Genomic DNA, 15,494 nt, shown 5'->3' on the forward strand with positions numbered 1-15,494 from the left:
TCAGCAGGACAAGGCAGCAGACTGTAACCGAGAAGGTCCCCATGAAGTCAGATAGGCGCTGAATGAGGTCCCCGTGAATCCTTTTGTTTAGGTGAGAAAATTAAAAATTCACAACCATGAAAGTCCTCTCAATAGCCTGATGCTTTTGGAACCTTTGCCTGATCAAGTTTGATGAGGGGTCCACAATGCCAGATAAGTTCTCCATGAGATCCAACTGAAATGTACTTGCTGCTGGGGAAAAGCTATGAAGAACCTGAATCTTCAGTCCAGTAGCAACAAACCTTGGTTGAATTGGCTTGGCAGCTTTGTCCCCATTCTCAACTCACCAGCTCCAGGAAAATATCTATGTTTAAAGGTAAATCTTTCACCAGGATCTACCTAACTTGTATCCGACCAGCTCTCCATCGTAGTCCACCTCAAATTATACCCTTGTCCTGGTCCAGCTTGACCAGTTGCTTGCAGTTGGTGCTTTGTGCTTTTTGGTGCTAAATTGTAATTCAGATTCTGAAATTTATCATCTCCAGTTCCCCTTATTGGGTTTTTGTCATTTTCTTTTCTGTCTTTTTGTTCATTAAGAAATTTCTTTTTATATAAATTGGAGTGGGACTTTTATTGTGTTGTCTTTTCGACTTTTCAACTATTTTGGTACTTTTAAGTGCTTTACATATTTTCTTAATTTAAGCCTGTACACTATGTACCTTGGCTACTAGGGGTTGAGCTCAGGTTTTAATTACTGAAACCTTTACCGGACCTTACAAGAATAGTGCCATTATCACTTGTAGTAGACTACTATCCACCCCAAATCAAAATCCACTTTCTCAGTCATGTCCACTTTCCTAATGTCCTTTTTATGGTCTGGGTTGACAGTACAGCTGTCACCAGACAATTATGTGAGAATCATCAGGAAGGAGGCTTTGTCACATGTTGGAGGAGAGCAGTACATGTTTTGACTTGGGAAACTTTTTGTGCTTCCACATAAAATGTGGTTGCCCTCAATGCAGCTGTCATCATTTTCTTTATTTATCCATATGCCTGATCTTGGACTTTCAGGAGCACATGCAAGAGATTGTAATGCAATTAAAGTGCTTGGGTAATAAGATAATTTGCAATGTTTTCCCTGGCAGCAGCATAGATAGGGATGATGGCAGTCATTCAATCAATCAATCAATCAGGAATTTGTAAAGCGCACTACTCACCCTTGAGGGTCTCAAGGCACTGGGGGTGGGGTGGAGAAAAGTGAGAGCTGCTGCTACTGCTCAAACAGCCAGGTCTTCAGAAGTTTCCTGAAGGTAAGGAGGTCTGTGGTCTGGCGCATATGGGTGGGAAGAGTGTTCCACGTTTTGGCAGGGAGGTGCGAGAATGATCTACCACTGGTTGTAGTTCTGTGGACGCATGGGACAGTTGCGAGGGTGAGGTCAGCGGAGCAGAGGTGTTGGGTCACGGTGTAGAAGGAGAGCGTCTGTTGAGGTATTCTGGTCTGGTGTTGTGCAGTACTTTGTGAGCATGGATGAGGAGTTTGAATGTGATTCTCCTGTTGACTGGGAGCAATTGCAGGTTTCTCAGGTGGTGTGTGATGTGGCAGTGGCAGCGGATGTCCAGGATGAGGCTTGCAAAGGATTTCTGGTTGTGTTGCAGCCTCTTCTGGAGTTTGTCCGTGGTTCCTGCATAGAGGGCATTGCCATAGTCCAGTTTCCTGCTTACGAGGGCTTGGGTGACTGTTCTTCTGGTTTCAGTGGGTATCCATTTGTAGATATTTCGGAGCATGCGGAAGGTGTTGAGGAGATGGCGTTGACTTGCTGGGTCATAGATAATGAGGAGTCCAAGATGAATCCTAGGTTGCGTGTGTAGTCGGTGGGAGTTGGAACGGCTCTGAGAGTGGCAGGCCACCAGGGGTCATCCCATGTGGAGGGGGTGGAGCCAAAGTTGATGACTTCCATCTTGTCAGAATTGAGTTTGAGGCACCTGTTCTTCATCCATTCGGCTATGGCATGGAGGTTGGTCTTGGCGGAGTCCTTGGTGAGGGAGAGGATCAGCTGTGTGTCGTCGGTGTATGAGATGATGTTGAGGTTGTGGGATGGGCCATGTTAGCAAGCGGGGCCATGTAGACGTTGAAGAGGGTCGGGCTATGAGATGATGTTGAGGTTGTGGGATCGGGCGATGTTAACAAGCGGGGCCATGTAGACGTTGAAGAGGGTCGGGCTAAGGGACGAACCCTGGGGTACGCCGCAGATGATTTTGGTGGCCTCTGAGCAGAATGGGGGAGGCAGACTCTCTGGGTTCAGCCGGTGAGATAGGAGGTGACCCAGTCCAGGGCTATGATGGGATTCCTGCATTGCTGATGAGTGAGTGTAGGGTGTGGTGTGGTGGATATATGTGTCGAACGCAGCCGAGAGGGCCAGGAGTATGAGGACTGCGGTTTTGCCGTTGTCCAGTATGGTTCTGACATCATCGTGGCAGCGATGAGGGCAGTTTTGGTACAGTGGTTGCTGCAGAATCTGGATTGGGAAGGGTCCAGGGTGCAGTTCTCCTCAAGGAAACGGGTTCGTTGTCTGTTGACAGCCTTCTCAATGACTTTAGCCGGAAAGGGGAGCAGGGAGACAGGCCAGAAGTTCTTGAGGTCCTTTGGGTCTGCCTTGGGTTTTTTGAGAAGGGCATTGATCTTGTGTGTTTCCAGCTCTCCAGGAAGGTGGTGGACTCAAAGGAGCTGTTGATGATTTTCCATAGTTGGTGTGCGATAATGGAGCTTGCTTTGTTGAGAATGTGGTGAGGGCAGGGGTCAGATGGAGAGCCGGAATGGATGATGTTCATGATTTCGATGGTGATGTTGTCGTTGACGGGGGTTCAGGACAGCAGCAGGTTGGTCGAAGGTGAATCTGTTGTGTTGGTGGTTGCCTGGGGGTCTGTGTGCTGAAGCTGTTGTGGATGTCTGCAATCTTGCTGTGGAAGCAGGAGGCTAGGGAGACACAGACGTCTTGGGATGGCAGAATGTCGTTGGCATTGGAGCTGGGATTGGAGAGTTCCTTCATGACATTGAAGAGCTCCTTGTGGCTGTGTGTGTTGTTGTTGATTAGATCTTTGAAGGCGGTTCTCTTGACGGCTCGGATGAGTTGGTGGTGTCTGCAGATGGTGTTTTTGAAGGCTTTGTGGTTGTACAGAGCCTGATCTTGGTGCCACTTTTTTCTGAGGTTTGCTTAGATTCATGGAGGTTGGAGGTAAACCAGAACGCCTTTCTGTGGGTGCGACTGTTGCAGAGTTTCTTGATTTGGGCGTGAGTATTGGCACAGGTGTCGACCCATTGCCTGAAGTTGAGGGCAGCTGGATCAGTGTCGGTGGTGTCAATAGGTGGGTTCCTGGAGAGAGTCTAAATAAGTTGGTCTTCGGTGACCTTGGTCCAACTGCGGTCGGGGATGAATTGTGGGTGGTGGTGTGTTGTCATTAACATACTTGGGTTTTTAGATCTAGCTTGACAGTAAGACTTTATATAATCAACAAAGCAGAACTTTCAGAGTACTACTGAGAGAGAGATTTAGGCTTCACCCACATGTTGGTCTCCCAGAGTACAGGATTTAATTGGGCCAAATCTGTATGCTTCTACCAAAATATATTGCATAGATTGCACTTTTTTATACTTGATGCAGCAGGACTGAGGACAGGCCTACCCTATTTATTATGCTCTAGGAATACTTTACTGTTTTATCCTATTCTTTGCATCATTGTTTTTATCTCTTTATGATTTGTGATATTAGATGCTGAGCTTTGAGACAAAAACGGCAAGTTGAAAGCACTATAAATATATGAAATCATATTGCATCAAAGATATTGTTCAAATTCTTCTTTTACAGGTGATATTTCACTCTTTTTCAAAATTCAAATATATGTATGCTCCTCAAGTGGCACACTTAATGATTATGTAAAGAAAATTAAGGGTGTGTTATTTTATCAGTGTTTAAAATTCAATTATTGTAATTAATTTGACAATGATTGAATGTGCATGCCTCACATACAAAACATGTTTCAATTGCAATTAATTAAAGAGACAATATTAAAAGCTAAAAATTAGATATTCAGAACCCATAGATATCATACCCTGTAAGGATACAAAAATGAAACTTACCATAGCCTTGTAGAAGGGGGCACAAAATGAAGAAAATGAAAACAATGTTAGTGATTTTGATAGAACTTCAATAACATTCTAAGCAACTGAATCTTTAAACACAGAGATGAAATACATAGGGACTCATTTACAAGGCAGTGGTGCAGCGCACTGCTGCACTGTGCCAAAATTGCCAGCACTGCACTGCGTCACCTCAGAAATGCTGGGATGTGCTGTATTTAAAGAAATATGGTGCACCCCTGTATTACCTCTAGCTTTGGCGCCAAAATTAGCTGCCTAGCACCAACAAGGCACCCTGGCACCATTTATGGAAGGCGTCCTTCCTGCACATAAACAACCAATACAGCTTCGGACACCAGACCCAACCAAACACCACCGAACCGGCATCCACGGCCATCACCCTCAACAACTGGTCCCACATCAACACGGAAGAAACCAAATCCATCATGAACTCTATCCACTCCGGCGCCCCTTCGGACCCCTGCCCGCACTTCATCTTTAACAAAGCCGACGACATCATCGCCCCGCACCTCCAGACCGTCATCAACTCTTCTTTTTCTTCTGCTACCTTCCCCGAATGCTGGAAACACGCCGAAGTCAACGCCCTACTAAAGAAACCTACGGCTGACCCGAGCGACCTGAAAAACTTCCGCCCCATCTCTCTTCTGCCTTTCCCAGCCAAAGTAATAGAGAAGACCGTCAACAAACAGCTGACCACCTTCCTGGAAGACAACAACCTGCTCGACCCCTCACAAACCGGATTCCGAACCAACCACAGCACTGAAACCGCCCTCATCTCAGTCACTGACGACATCAGAACCCTGATGGACAACGGTGAAACAGTCGCCCTCATTCTGCTCGACCTCTCGGCTGCCTTTGACACTGTCTGTCACCGCACCCTAATCACCCGCCTCCGCTCCACCGGAATCCAAGGCCAGGCCCTGGACTGGATCGCCTCCTTCCTCTCAAACCGTTCCCAAAGAGTTTACCTCCCTCCGTTTCGCTCAGAACCCACCGAGATCATCTGCGGCGTACCCCAAGGCTCATCACTCAGCCCGACACTCTTCAATGTCTACATGAGCCCCCTCACCAACATCGTATGCAAGCACGACATCATCATCACCTCCTACGCCGACGACACCCAACTTATACTCTCCCTCACCAAGGACCCCGCCAGCGCCAAGATCAACCTACAAGAGGGTATGAAGGACATCGCAGATTGGATGAGGCTCAGTCGCCTAAAGCTGAACTCTGAAAAAACGGAAGTCCTCATCCTCGGCAACACCCCGTCCGCCTGGGACGACTCCTGGTGGCCCACGGCCCTCGGCACCGCACCGACCCCCACAGACCACGCCCGCAAACTCGGCTTCATCTTGGACCCTCTTCTCACCATGACCAAGCAAGTCAACGCTGTGTCCTCCGCCTGCTTCCTCACCCTCCGCATGCTCCGCAAGATCTTCCGCTGGATCCCCGCCAACACCAGAAAAACCGTGACCCACGCCCTCGTCACGAGCCGCCTGGACTACGACAACACCCTCTACGCCGGGACCACAGCCAAACTCCAAAATCGCCCGCAACGCATTCAAAACGCCTCGGCCCGCCTCATCCTCTACATACCCCGCAGCAGCCACATCTCCGCACACCTGAGACACCTGCATTGGCTCCCAGTCAGCAAAAGGATCACCTTCCGACTTCTCACCCACGCACACAAAGCCCTCCACGACAAGGAACCGGAATACCTCAACAGACGCCTCAGCTTCTACGTCCCCACCCGCCTCCTCCGCTCCTCTGGCCTCGCACTCGCTGCTGTCCCTCGCATCCGCCGCTCCACGGCGGGTGGGAGATCTTTCTCCTTCCTGGCGGCCAAGACCTGGAACTCCCTCCCCACCAGCCTCAGGACCACCCAGGACCACTCCGCTTTCCGGAGACTCCTAAAGACCTGGCTGTTCGAGCAGGGATAACCCCCCCTTTTTCCACTAGCGCCTTGAGACCCGCACGGGTGAGTAGCGCGCTTTATAAATGTTAATGATTTGATTTGATTTGAATAACACCGATTTGCTAGTCCTCTGTGTGCTGCACAATGCAGCACACTTAGAAGTAGCAAAAAATAATTATTTAATCATTGTTTATGTGTAGGACTGTACATTTTCCTGCACATAAACAATTATTAAGGCTCCTCGTAGCACTATGCTGAAGCCACCCCTGGGGTGGTGTTAGTCTTTGGCACTACCTCAGGTTTATGAATCCCTGCAAATCTGGGGCAGCGTCAAAATGCAATGGCTGGTGCAGTGGAACGCCCACAGCAACACCCATTGTACGCTCCTCTGCTGCAGAAAACTGCATTGGGGGGTCATATTTACAAGGCAGCATTAAGCTGCAAACGGGGCTTAATGCCACCTTGCAAATATGGAAAATGGCACAGCGCCACCAGAGCGTTGCTAAAAGTGTTGCTTTGGTGGCACTAGGGGATTGAAAATAAGCCCCATAAAATGTGCGCCCTATTCGATTTCATATGGTCCATTCTTCCAGCAGAATTGATGACATATTTTAAATGATTATCTACTTGTAAAGCTACATTATCTGTCTGTGGGTTTTCAACAGAATATTGTATTCAATAAAGGGCAAACATTTCTAAAATCTCTCTTAATGTAACATTTCTGTAATTAAATTTTCAAATAAATAAAATGTTGCAGAGTATTTTTTCATGACAACACAACATGTGATAACACTACGTATTCAAAGAATGACATTTTATTATGGAAGTGAAACCCAAATACCAGTTTTAAGAACAAGTAGACACTTTGATATCTGGCAATCAAAGATGAGCTAAAAATTGTCTATAGCACCATTCACAAAAAGTACAATTCTTTGGAAACATAGGTATGCCCATGTTTTGCACGTTATTAAATCTCAAAATAACAGATATGTGCTAAACATGCCTGTGACATGGATGCTGGGCTTATGATCCACCCACAAAATGCATATTTAAATAATGGGTGAGCTGCAGATTGCTTAGATTTGTGCACACAGACTTCAGGATGTGAATAGGTTTGCGTTATGGCCTATGCATGTGGAAGGCTACAAATGCATGATATGAGGGAGAGCGTAACATTACCTATGTACCACATCGATATAAGGTTTTACTATGTACATGTACACATTGTGCTGCATTGGCCATTCAGTTCCTCAGACCTCAATAGCAATGGCACGTTGGGACTTTTCAATAAGTAATGATTCACCATGGTATGTCTCCTCCCAAACGTCAAAGTACTCCAACAGCAGGTTCATTATTCAGACTCTTTGGCTATATTTATGTGCAACACCTTTACCACAATAATAACTCAATTAACCATTTTGCAAGAGTCTGCCAATGCAAGTATGGTGACAGCTATCAAGCTATATTAACATGTTTTGTTCACCCTCTAAGTTTCATCCTCAATCATGTCTCAGTCTGGTGAGCCAACAGCAGTTATTGCAGATTTGGTGTTTGAGAAGGAAAGGCTGGAAACCAATAATATACCTCACCTCAAAAAGTTCTGCAAAGACATCAGGTGTTCTTTTAGAGGCCTCACTAGAAAGGAGGAGCTGGCAAAGACACTGAGAACCTGGTTGGCAGCCAGGGAGGCTGGCGAGCATGCAGAGATGAACAGTGTGGATCTGGAGGAGCAGTGTATAGACAGTGATTTTGTATAACAACAGGATCTGCCTGTAGGGAAGGCACCCTCTATGGTGGGAAGAATTGTTTCTTCCAAGTGGCTGATCCTAGAGGAGCTGGGGGACAGGCAGGAGGCTTGGAAGCACTATTTGGAGACTTAAAAGATCCAGTTGGAAATTAACACAAAAACTGGCCATGAAGGAAAATAAAATTATCTTGGCTAACAAGCTGGGCTTAAAGGAGTTGAACTTGAAAGGCAAGGCCAGCAGAGATGGTGGCAGCAGTTCTCAAGTGTAGTCTGGGGGGAAGGTGCATACACCTAAAGATGTGGTGAAAGAGTTTCTTGTGGGTGATGACACTCAGCTGTGGTTTGGGGGTTTGAGTTGGCACTGAGAATGAAAAGGGTCCCTGAGAGAGATTGTGGGGCAGGCCTGTGTACGTGTTTCTCAGTAGAGGGGAGGGACACCTTGTTGGCCTTAGAAGTAGAGGATCAGATGAGGTACCCTGCCATGAAGGATGCCCTGACCAGGAGGTATGGTGTCAACCCAGATAGTTACAGAGGCAAGTTTAGGGAGAGTGTTAAACTTTGGTCACAAACTTGGGTGGAGAAAATTGATTTCCTCTGCAGAGCACTGGACGGTTGGGTGAAGGGCATCAAGGTAACAGACTTTCAGGAGCTGTGCAAATCCCTAGTAGTTGTTTTCCAGAGCTGAACCAGCATGTGATTGGCAGCAAGCTTACTGACCCAGGAAGCTTGCCATGGAGGTGGACCACTAGTTCAGCACCAGGATCCAAAAGAAGTTGTATGTGGGAGACTCAGCCAAGGGTGGCAGGGTCCCCAACGGAAGAAGGAGATGGGGGACAAGAATAAAAGTAAGGAGTTCTCAAAAGGGCCCCAACTAGTTCCCAGGGTAAGGATTTCTTAAACACCTGTTGAGAAGAAAAGTTGGTTCCCTTCAGGTAAGCCTGCAGGGAAGGGACCCATGAAGTGTTTCATCTGTGGCCAGGGAGAGGATTTCAGAGACAGTCCCAAGTGTCCCAAATAGACACAGCCCCATACTGGTGGGCAGACCCTAGGGGTGGCAAGTATAGCGCTTGTGGAGGAGTCGGGCCCAGTTAGTAGTGGGGAGCAAGCTGAGTTGTCTCTAGTCTCCTTGAGTGAGGGTAAGGTGGTCCAGAGAACTATTATGCCTGACAACACTAAAATATAGAGGCAGTGGGTGACCATCAATGGGAGGTTGGTGGATGCTCTGAGAGACACAGAAACCAGTATGAAAGTAGTCCGCTGTCATCTGGTGTCTCAGGAGCAGGCAATCCCTAATGCGATCCACCAAGTTGTAGCAGTATACAACAGTGAGCGCTAATGCTTGGTAGCTCAGGTTCCCTTTAAATAGGGGGAGAAGGGTCTCAGGTTCCTTGAGGTTAGCTGTGAGTCCATCCATGCCTGTTTACTGTCTGCTAGGGAATGACTTGGAGCATATTGCCTCCAAGGAGGTAGAGCTCAGGTCCCACTTGGAAATGTTAGGATTGCCGGAGTGGCATGCATGACCACACAGTCCAAGCCCCCTAGAGAGGGTGATTAGAAGAACCTGGAGCCTGAAAAAGTGGCCCAGGGGTCGACCAGAAGGAGGAGGGGAAAGTGGCATGGGGAATCCGCTCTGAGATTCCCACAGTCCGGGAGGAGGCTGAACCTGAGAGGGACACCCCAGAACCTACAGGGGAAGAAGTGGCCAAACTGAGGGACCTGCCTGAGCTGACCCATTGGCAGCGGGGAGATACCCCACCAGGGAAGAATTGTGTGCAGTGCAGAAAGCATGTCTCTCCCTTGAGGGCCTTTGGAAAAGGGCTGAGTCTGAGGCAGCTAGTGAAACCGCTGGATCTCACCTGATTTACTGGAGAATGATCTCCTGTATAGTGATCCTAAGGTTGCTGAGCCTAAGGCAGCCCATGTGCTTTTGGTCCCCTAGGGTTTTAGAGCCTTCCTACTGGGTCTGGCTTATGATGTGCCACTGGCTTGTCACCCACTTTTATTGGCCCCAAATGAGGAAGGCCTCAAAAGCGTTCTGCAGGCCCTGTAAGACCTGGAAGTCGAGTGGCAAATCTGAGAAGAGGTGCAAGGCTCCTCTTCAACCGTTTCCTGTCATGAGCACCCCTTTTGAAAGGGTGGGCATTGACATTGTGGAGCCTCTGGATGCCATCACAGCCATGGGCAACAAGTTTATCCTGGTCTTGGTGGACCATGCCACCTGGTACCCGGAAGCTATCCCTCTGAGGATGGTGACTGTGGCCAGAGCACTGATGGGGATCTTTACTCGTGTGGGGTTCCCCAAGGAGATGGTATCTGACAGGATAAGAGTTTCATGGCGCTGTACATGAGGGCCATGTAGAAGGCGTGTGGAGTTATTTACAAGTACACCACACTCAAAGAAATGGGTTGGTTGAGAGATTCAACTATATCATGAAGGTCATGATTATGGGTATCTCAGAACCCATGAGGTGTAAGTGGGACGTCCTGCTACCATGCCTGCTGTTTGCCTACAGGAAGGTTCTTCAGAAGGGGGTTGGCTTCAGTCCTTTTGAACTTCTGTATGGGCACCATGTGAGAACACCTCTCAGTTTGTTGAAGAAGGGCTGGGGGCAAGCTCCCAAAAAGCCAACCCAGGATGTACTCAGGTAAATGCTAGCCTTCAGGGCTGCTTCCAGAAACTTTCCCAAGAGAATCTGGATGCTAGCCAGGAGCACATGAAACATAAGTATGAACAGATATCACTCTGGTTGAGTTTCAGCCTGGCCAGAAGGCATGGGTGATGGCCCTGGTAGAGCCATGTGCTCTCTAAGACTGTTGGCCTGGGCCTTTTGAGGTAAAGGAGCACAAGAGTAATGTCATCTACCTGGTGCACATGAAGACTCTAAGGAATTCTTTGAGGGTCCTGCACGGGAACCGCCTCAAACCACATTTTGAGGGGTCTGAATTGACCACGCTCTTGGTCACAGATGATGGGGTGGAAGAGGAGAGTAAGGCACTCCCCAACCTCCTCTCTGCCAAAGAGCAGGATGGTTCAATAGAGAGCGTGAACCTCTCCCCTACCCTGACCCTATCACAGCAGAGAGACTGTCACAAGTTCCTGGGACCATTCACCTCTATGTCCTCACTCACCCCTGGAGTCACTCAATGGTGTACTCATGATATTGATACACGGGACAGCCTTCCTGTTAATGACAAGTTTTACATGGTGACTGATAAGAGTGAGAAACAGCATCAAGGAGGAAGTCTCTAAGATGCTGGAGATTGGGGTGATTGAGCACTCCAACAGTCCTTGGTCCAGCCCACTGATTCTGTTCCCCAAAGCTGCTCCACCTGGTGTCATACTTGAAATCAGGTTCTGTGTTGACTACTGAGGGCTCAATGCCATCACGTAGACTGACGCACACCCTATCCCCTGAGCTGATAAGCTCATTGACCGGTTGGAAGCTGTCAAGTTCCTCAGCACGTTTGATCAAACATCTGGGTACTGGCAGATTGCCTTAACTGAGGGGGTAAAAGAGAGGTATGCATTCTCAACACCATAAGGGCATTACCAGTTCAGTGTTATGACCTTTTCTTTGAAGAAAAGGACATAACAGACCAGAGGCTGGTCAACCAGGTCCTGGCTCGGTTTAAGGACTTCAGTGCTGCCTCCCCGATGATATTGCTGTCTTCAGCTGTAGCTGGGAGGACCACTCGTACCACCTCCAGTAAGTGTTGAGGGTCCTGCAGAGGTCAGGCCTCACTATCAAGGCCAGTGAGTGCCAGATAGGGCAGGAGTCTATAGGGTACTTGGGACACAAGGTAGGGAGGGGCCAAGTGGTGCCCCTACAAGTCAAGATTGACACTAGTCTGGCTTGGGCACCTTCGAGTCCTAGACAGAGGTGAAAGTATTTTTAGGTCTCATGGGATGCTACAGGAGATTTGTCAAGCTGTGCGGCACCATTGATGCCCCCTTGACAGAGCTGACTTCCAAGAAGCAGCCCCATCAGGTCATCTGGACAGAGGCTTGCCAGACTGCTTTGACACCCTGAAGGAGGCCATGTGCACTGCACACGTGCTCAAGGCTCCTGACTTTTCCAAAGAATTTGTGGTGCAGACAAGATGCTTCAGAGCATAATGTAATGAAGAGGGCCAAGATCAAACTTTATCCTTCATCAGTAGGAGGATACTTACCCGGGAACAGAGGTAGAGCACAATTGAAAGTGAGGCTTTTGCTGTGACATGGCCACTGAAGAAGCTAAGGGCCAGATGTATCAAGCAATTTTGCATTTGCAAAGGTGCGAATCGCAAAATTTGGCAATTTGCAAATGCAAAAATGCCTTTCAGGATGTATGAAAGGCATTCGTTGTGCAATTTTAAGGAATCGCTAAAATAGCAATTCCTTAAAATTGTGACCTCATTTAGAGAATCACAAATTGTGATTCTCTAAATAGGAAATCGTGAATAGGGAATTTCTATTTGTGATTTCCAAAGCACATGTATCAAGCATTTCCTAAATGCGAATTGGTCATTTAGGAAATGCAATTACCACCAAATCCATTGTGGTGGCTGTTAGACTTTTCATCCTTAGTGTGGTCTCCCTTAACTTTTTGCCTCTGTTTCCCAGGTTGTTGATGTTTCTCTGGACTCTATTTTTGCAGTTTTTGTTACTCTGGCCACTTTACCACTGCTAACCAGTGCTAAAGTACAAGTGCTTCTGTACAAAATATGTATGTACTGTAATTGGCTTATCCATAATTAGCATATTTGATTTACTACTACGTCCCTAGTGAAGTGCACTAGAGGTTCCCAGGACCTACAAATCAAATGCTAATAGTGGGCCTGCAGCACTGGTTGTGCCACCCACATGAGTAGCCCTGTAATCCTGTCTCAGACCTGCCACTGCAGTGTCTGTGTGTGCAGTTTTAAATTGTAAATTCGACTTGGTAAGTGTACCCACTTGCCAAGCCTAAATCTTCCCTTTTTTTTACATGTAAGGCACCCCTAAGGTAAGCCCTAGGTAGCCCCAAGGGCAGGGTGCAGGGTATGGTTAAGGTAGGACATATAGTAATGTGTTTTATATGTTTTGATAGTGAAATATTGATAAATTAGTTTTTCAACTTGTAAGGCCTGTCCCTCTCATAAGTTAACATGGGGGCTATCTTTAAATCTGATTAAAGTGTAGATTCCCTTTGGGAGCGGATAGACATGTGGAGATTGGGGTCTCTGAGCTTACATTTTAAAAATACATCTTTCATTAAAGTTGATTTTAAGATTGTGTGTTTCAAAATGCCACATTTAGAAAGTGAGCATTTTCTTACTTAAACCATTTCTGTGACACTCCCTGTCTGAGTCAGTTTGACAGTTAGGCTGGTTGCACCTCTCACTAGACAGTGGCAGAAAGGGAGTTGGGGTGAAGCCTGCATATCCTGACGAGCCATCTGTGCTACGAGGGAGGGGTGGAGTGGTCACTTACACCTGAAAGGGCTGTGCCTGCCCTCACAAAATGCTGGTTCCAATCCCCTGGGGAGTATCTGGGGCCTGGCCTGGGCAAGGCAGGATCTTACAATCAAGAGAGACTTTGCTTTGAAGTAGGCCTACATCAAAGGAGAAAATGGATGTAAGAAGGGCACCCAAAACCACAGACTTTAGAACACCTCTGGAAACCAAGAGGAACCTCTGCCTGGAGAAAAGCTGAAGAGCTGAGGAAGAAGAGCTGCCCTGCCTGTGACTGTGCTTTGTGGAGCTATGCTGCAGTTGCTGCTTCTGACTATGCTAAGAGGACAAAGACTGGACTTTTGTGTGGCCTTCCTTCTTGTGAAGATCTCCAAGGGCTTGATTTAGAGCTTACCTCCTGTTGTTTGAAGTCTCAGGGACAGCACAGACTTCTCTCTGCCAGCACCTGGAGTCTCTGGAGAGACTCCTACTCTGCCAAGTGGTGCCCATCCAGTTCCTGGGACCCTGAAAGGAGAAGCTGGCAGCCCAAGAGTGAGAAATCCACACACAGAACACCATGCAGGAAAAAGATTGACGCAACTCCGATCTGCGGCTGAAAAATCAGTGCACTGCCGGCTTTGCGGCTGAAAATCGATGCTCGTCTGCAACACGACCCGAAGATCGATGCCCAGGGCTGGAGAAATTACACACAGCATTGCTGATGGCGGCTGGTGAGATCGCAACCCGCGCTACATGGTTTTCGGATCATCGTGCGGCTGGATTTCTGATGCAAACACCGCTGGGCATGTAAAAACAACGCAAGGCCTGCCTGGACCCGAGAGTGCTGGGCGGATCGAGGCATCGCTCTCCGGCGGACAGAAGCCGACTAAAGGAGGAACGGCGCAAGGTCTCGCTCCTGAGTGAAATCGACGCATAGCAAACCCTTTTTGATTCTCACTCACCCGTGCTGGGTTATTTTTGACGCACCCAAGGTACATTTTCTCTCTAACAGAGTTAGTGTGTGTTTAAAATTACATGAAGACTCTTTGCATTTTTAGTGATAACGTGACTTGTGTATTGCGGATTTTTGTTGTTTTGGTCTTGTTTAGTTTAGATAAATATTTCCTATTTTTTAAAACCTGTGTTGTGTCATTTTGTAGTGTTTTCATTAAGTTACTGTGTGTGTTGGTACAAATACTTCACACCTAGCACTCTGAAGTTAAGCCTACTGCTCTGCCAAGCTACCAAGGGTGTAAGCAGGGGTTAGCTGAGGGTGATTCTCTTTTACCCTGACTAGAGTGAGGGTCCTTGCTTCAACAGGGGGTAACCTGACTGTCAACCAAAGACCCCATTTCTAACACCCACACATTTTCGTTGAGCATTATTTTCACATCGACTCCACACCACAGCAAGGAACTGAGGCTGCATGATTGGAAACTGATGCATCCCCTCTCCTGTGAGGAAAGAGGTGATGCATGACCTCTCCTGCAAGTAAGGAACCAATGCATCACCTCCTCTGTCAGTAAGGAACCAACTCATCATCTCCTCTGTGCATTAAGGAACCAATGCTTCGTTTGTAGGCACCTCACCTCCTCTGTGGCCCTCATTCTCTTTGTTTTTTATGCATTCCAGGTACTGTGTGTTAAAAAGAGACAACCATTTATTTCTTTGGATTAAGACTCTTTGCAACTCTTTAAAAGGGGAAACTTCGTTTACAACTATGCACTTACTATGAAATGCATTTACAACGATGTCATTACCATGAATGTGCCTTTACAATGTATGCTTTACTATGAATATACCTTTACCACACATGCCTTTACAACGAATTTTGTTCTAAAGGCATGAATGTTAAAGGTATGTGCGTGGTGAAGGTTTTCAAGGTATTTTGTTTTTATTTTGTAAAGCCATGCATGCTAAAGGTGTATACTTGGTAAAGGTTTTGCGCATAAGTACATATTTATATTTATAGGGGTTTTAGGTTTTATGGTGGGTATGGGTTTTGGGGCAGTGAGGGCATTTTTAGGTTTTAGGGTGGGTATGGGTGTTGGGTGGTAAAGGCGTTTTTAGGATTTTGGGTGGGTATGGGTTTTGGGGTGGAAAGGGCACTTTTAGGTTGTAGGGTGGGTATGGGTTTTGGGGTGGTAAGGGTATCTTTAGGGTTTAGGTTTGGTTTGGGGTGGTAAGGGCATTTTTTTAGGTTTTATGGTGGGTATGGGTTTGGGGTGGTAAGAGTATTTTCAGGTTTTAGGGTAGGTATAGGTTTTGGGGTGGGAAGGACA

At 47.2% G+C, this 15,494-nt stretch overlaps 1 protein-coding gene across 1 annotated transcript in view; it reads right to left on the reverse strand.

Moving 5' to 3' along the window:
* Nucleotides 1-15,494, reverse strand: part of UNC13C (unc-13 homolog C) — a 1,168,779-nt gene that overhangs the window by 759,189 nt on the left and 394,096 nt on the right. The window contains exon 6 of the mRNA XM_069222447.1: nucleotides 4,115-4,120. Within this exon, the coding sequence (XP_069078548.1) occupies nucleotides 4,115-4,120 (6 nt within the window). The remainder of the gene's footprint in view (nucleotides 1-4,114; nucleotides 4,121-15,494) is intronic.

This window comes from Pleurodeles waltl, chromosome 3_1, assembly GCF_031143425.1.
Source record: "Pleurodeles waltl isolate 20211129_DDA chromosome 3_1, aPleWal1.hap1.20221129, whole genome shotgun sequence".
In the NCBI taxonomy this organism is placed as follows: Eukaryota; Metazoa; Chordata; class Amphibia; order Caudata; family Salamandridae; genus Pleurodeles; species Pleurodeles waltl.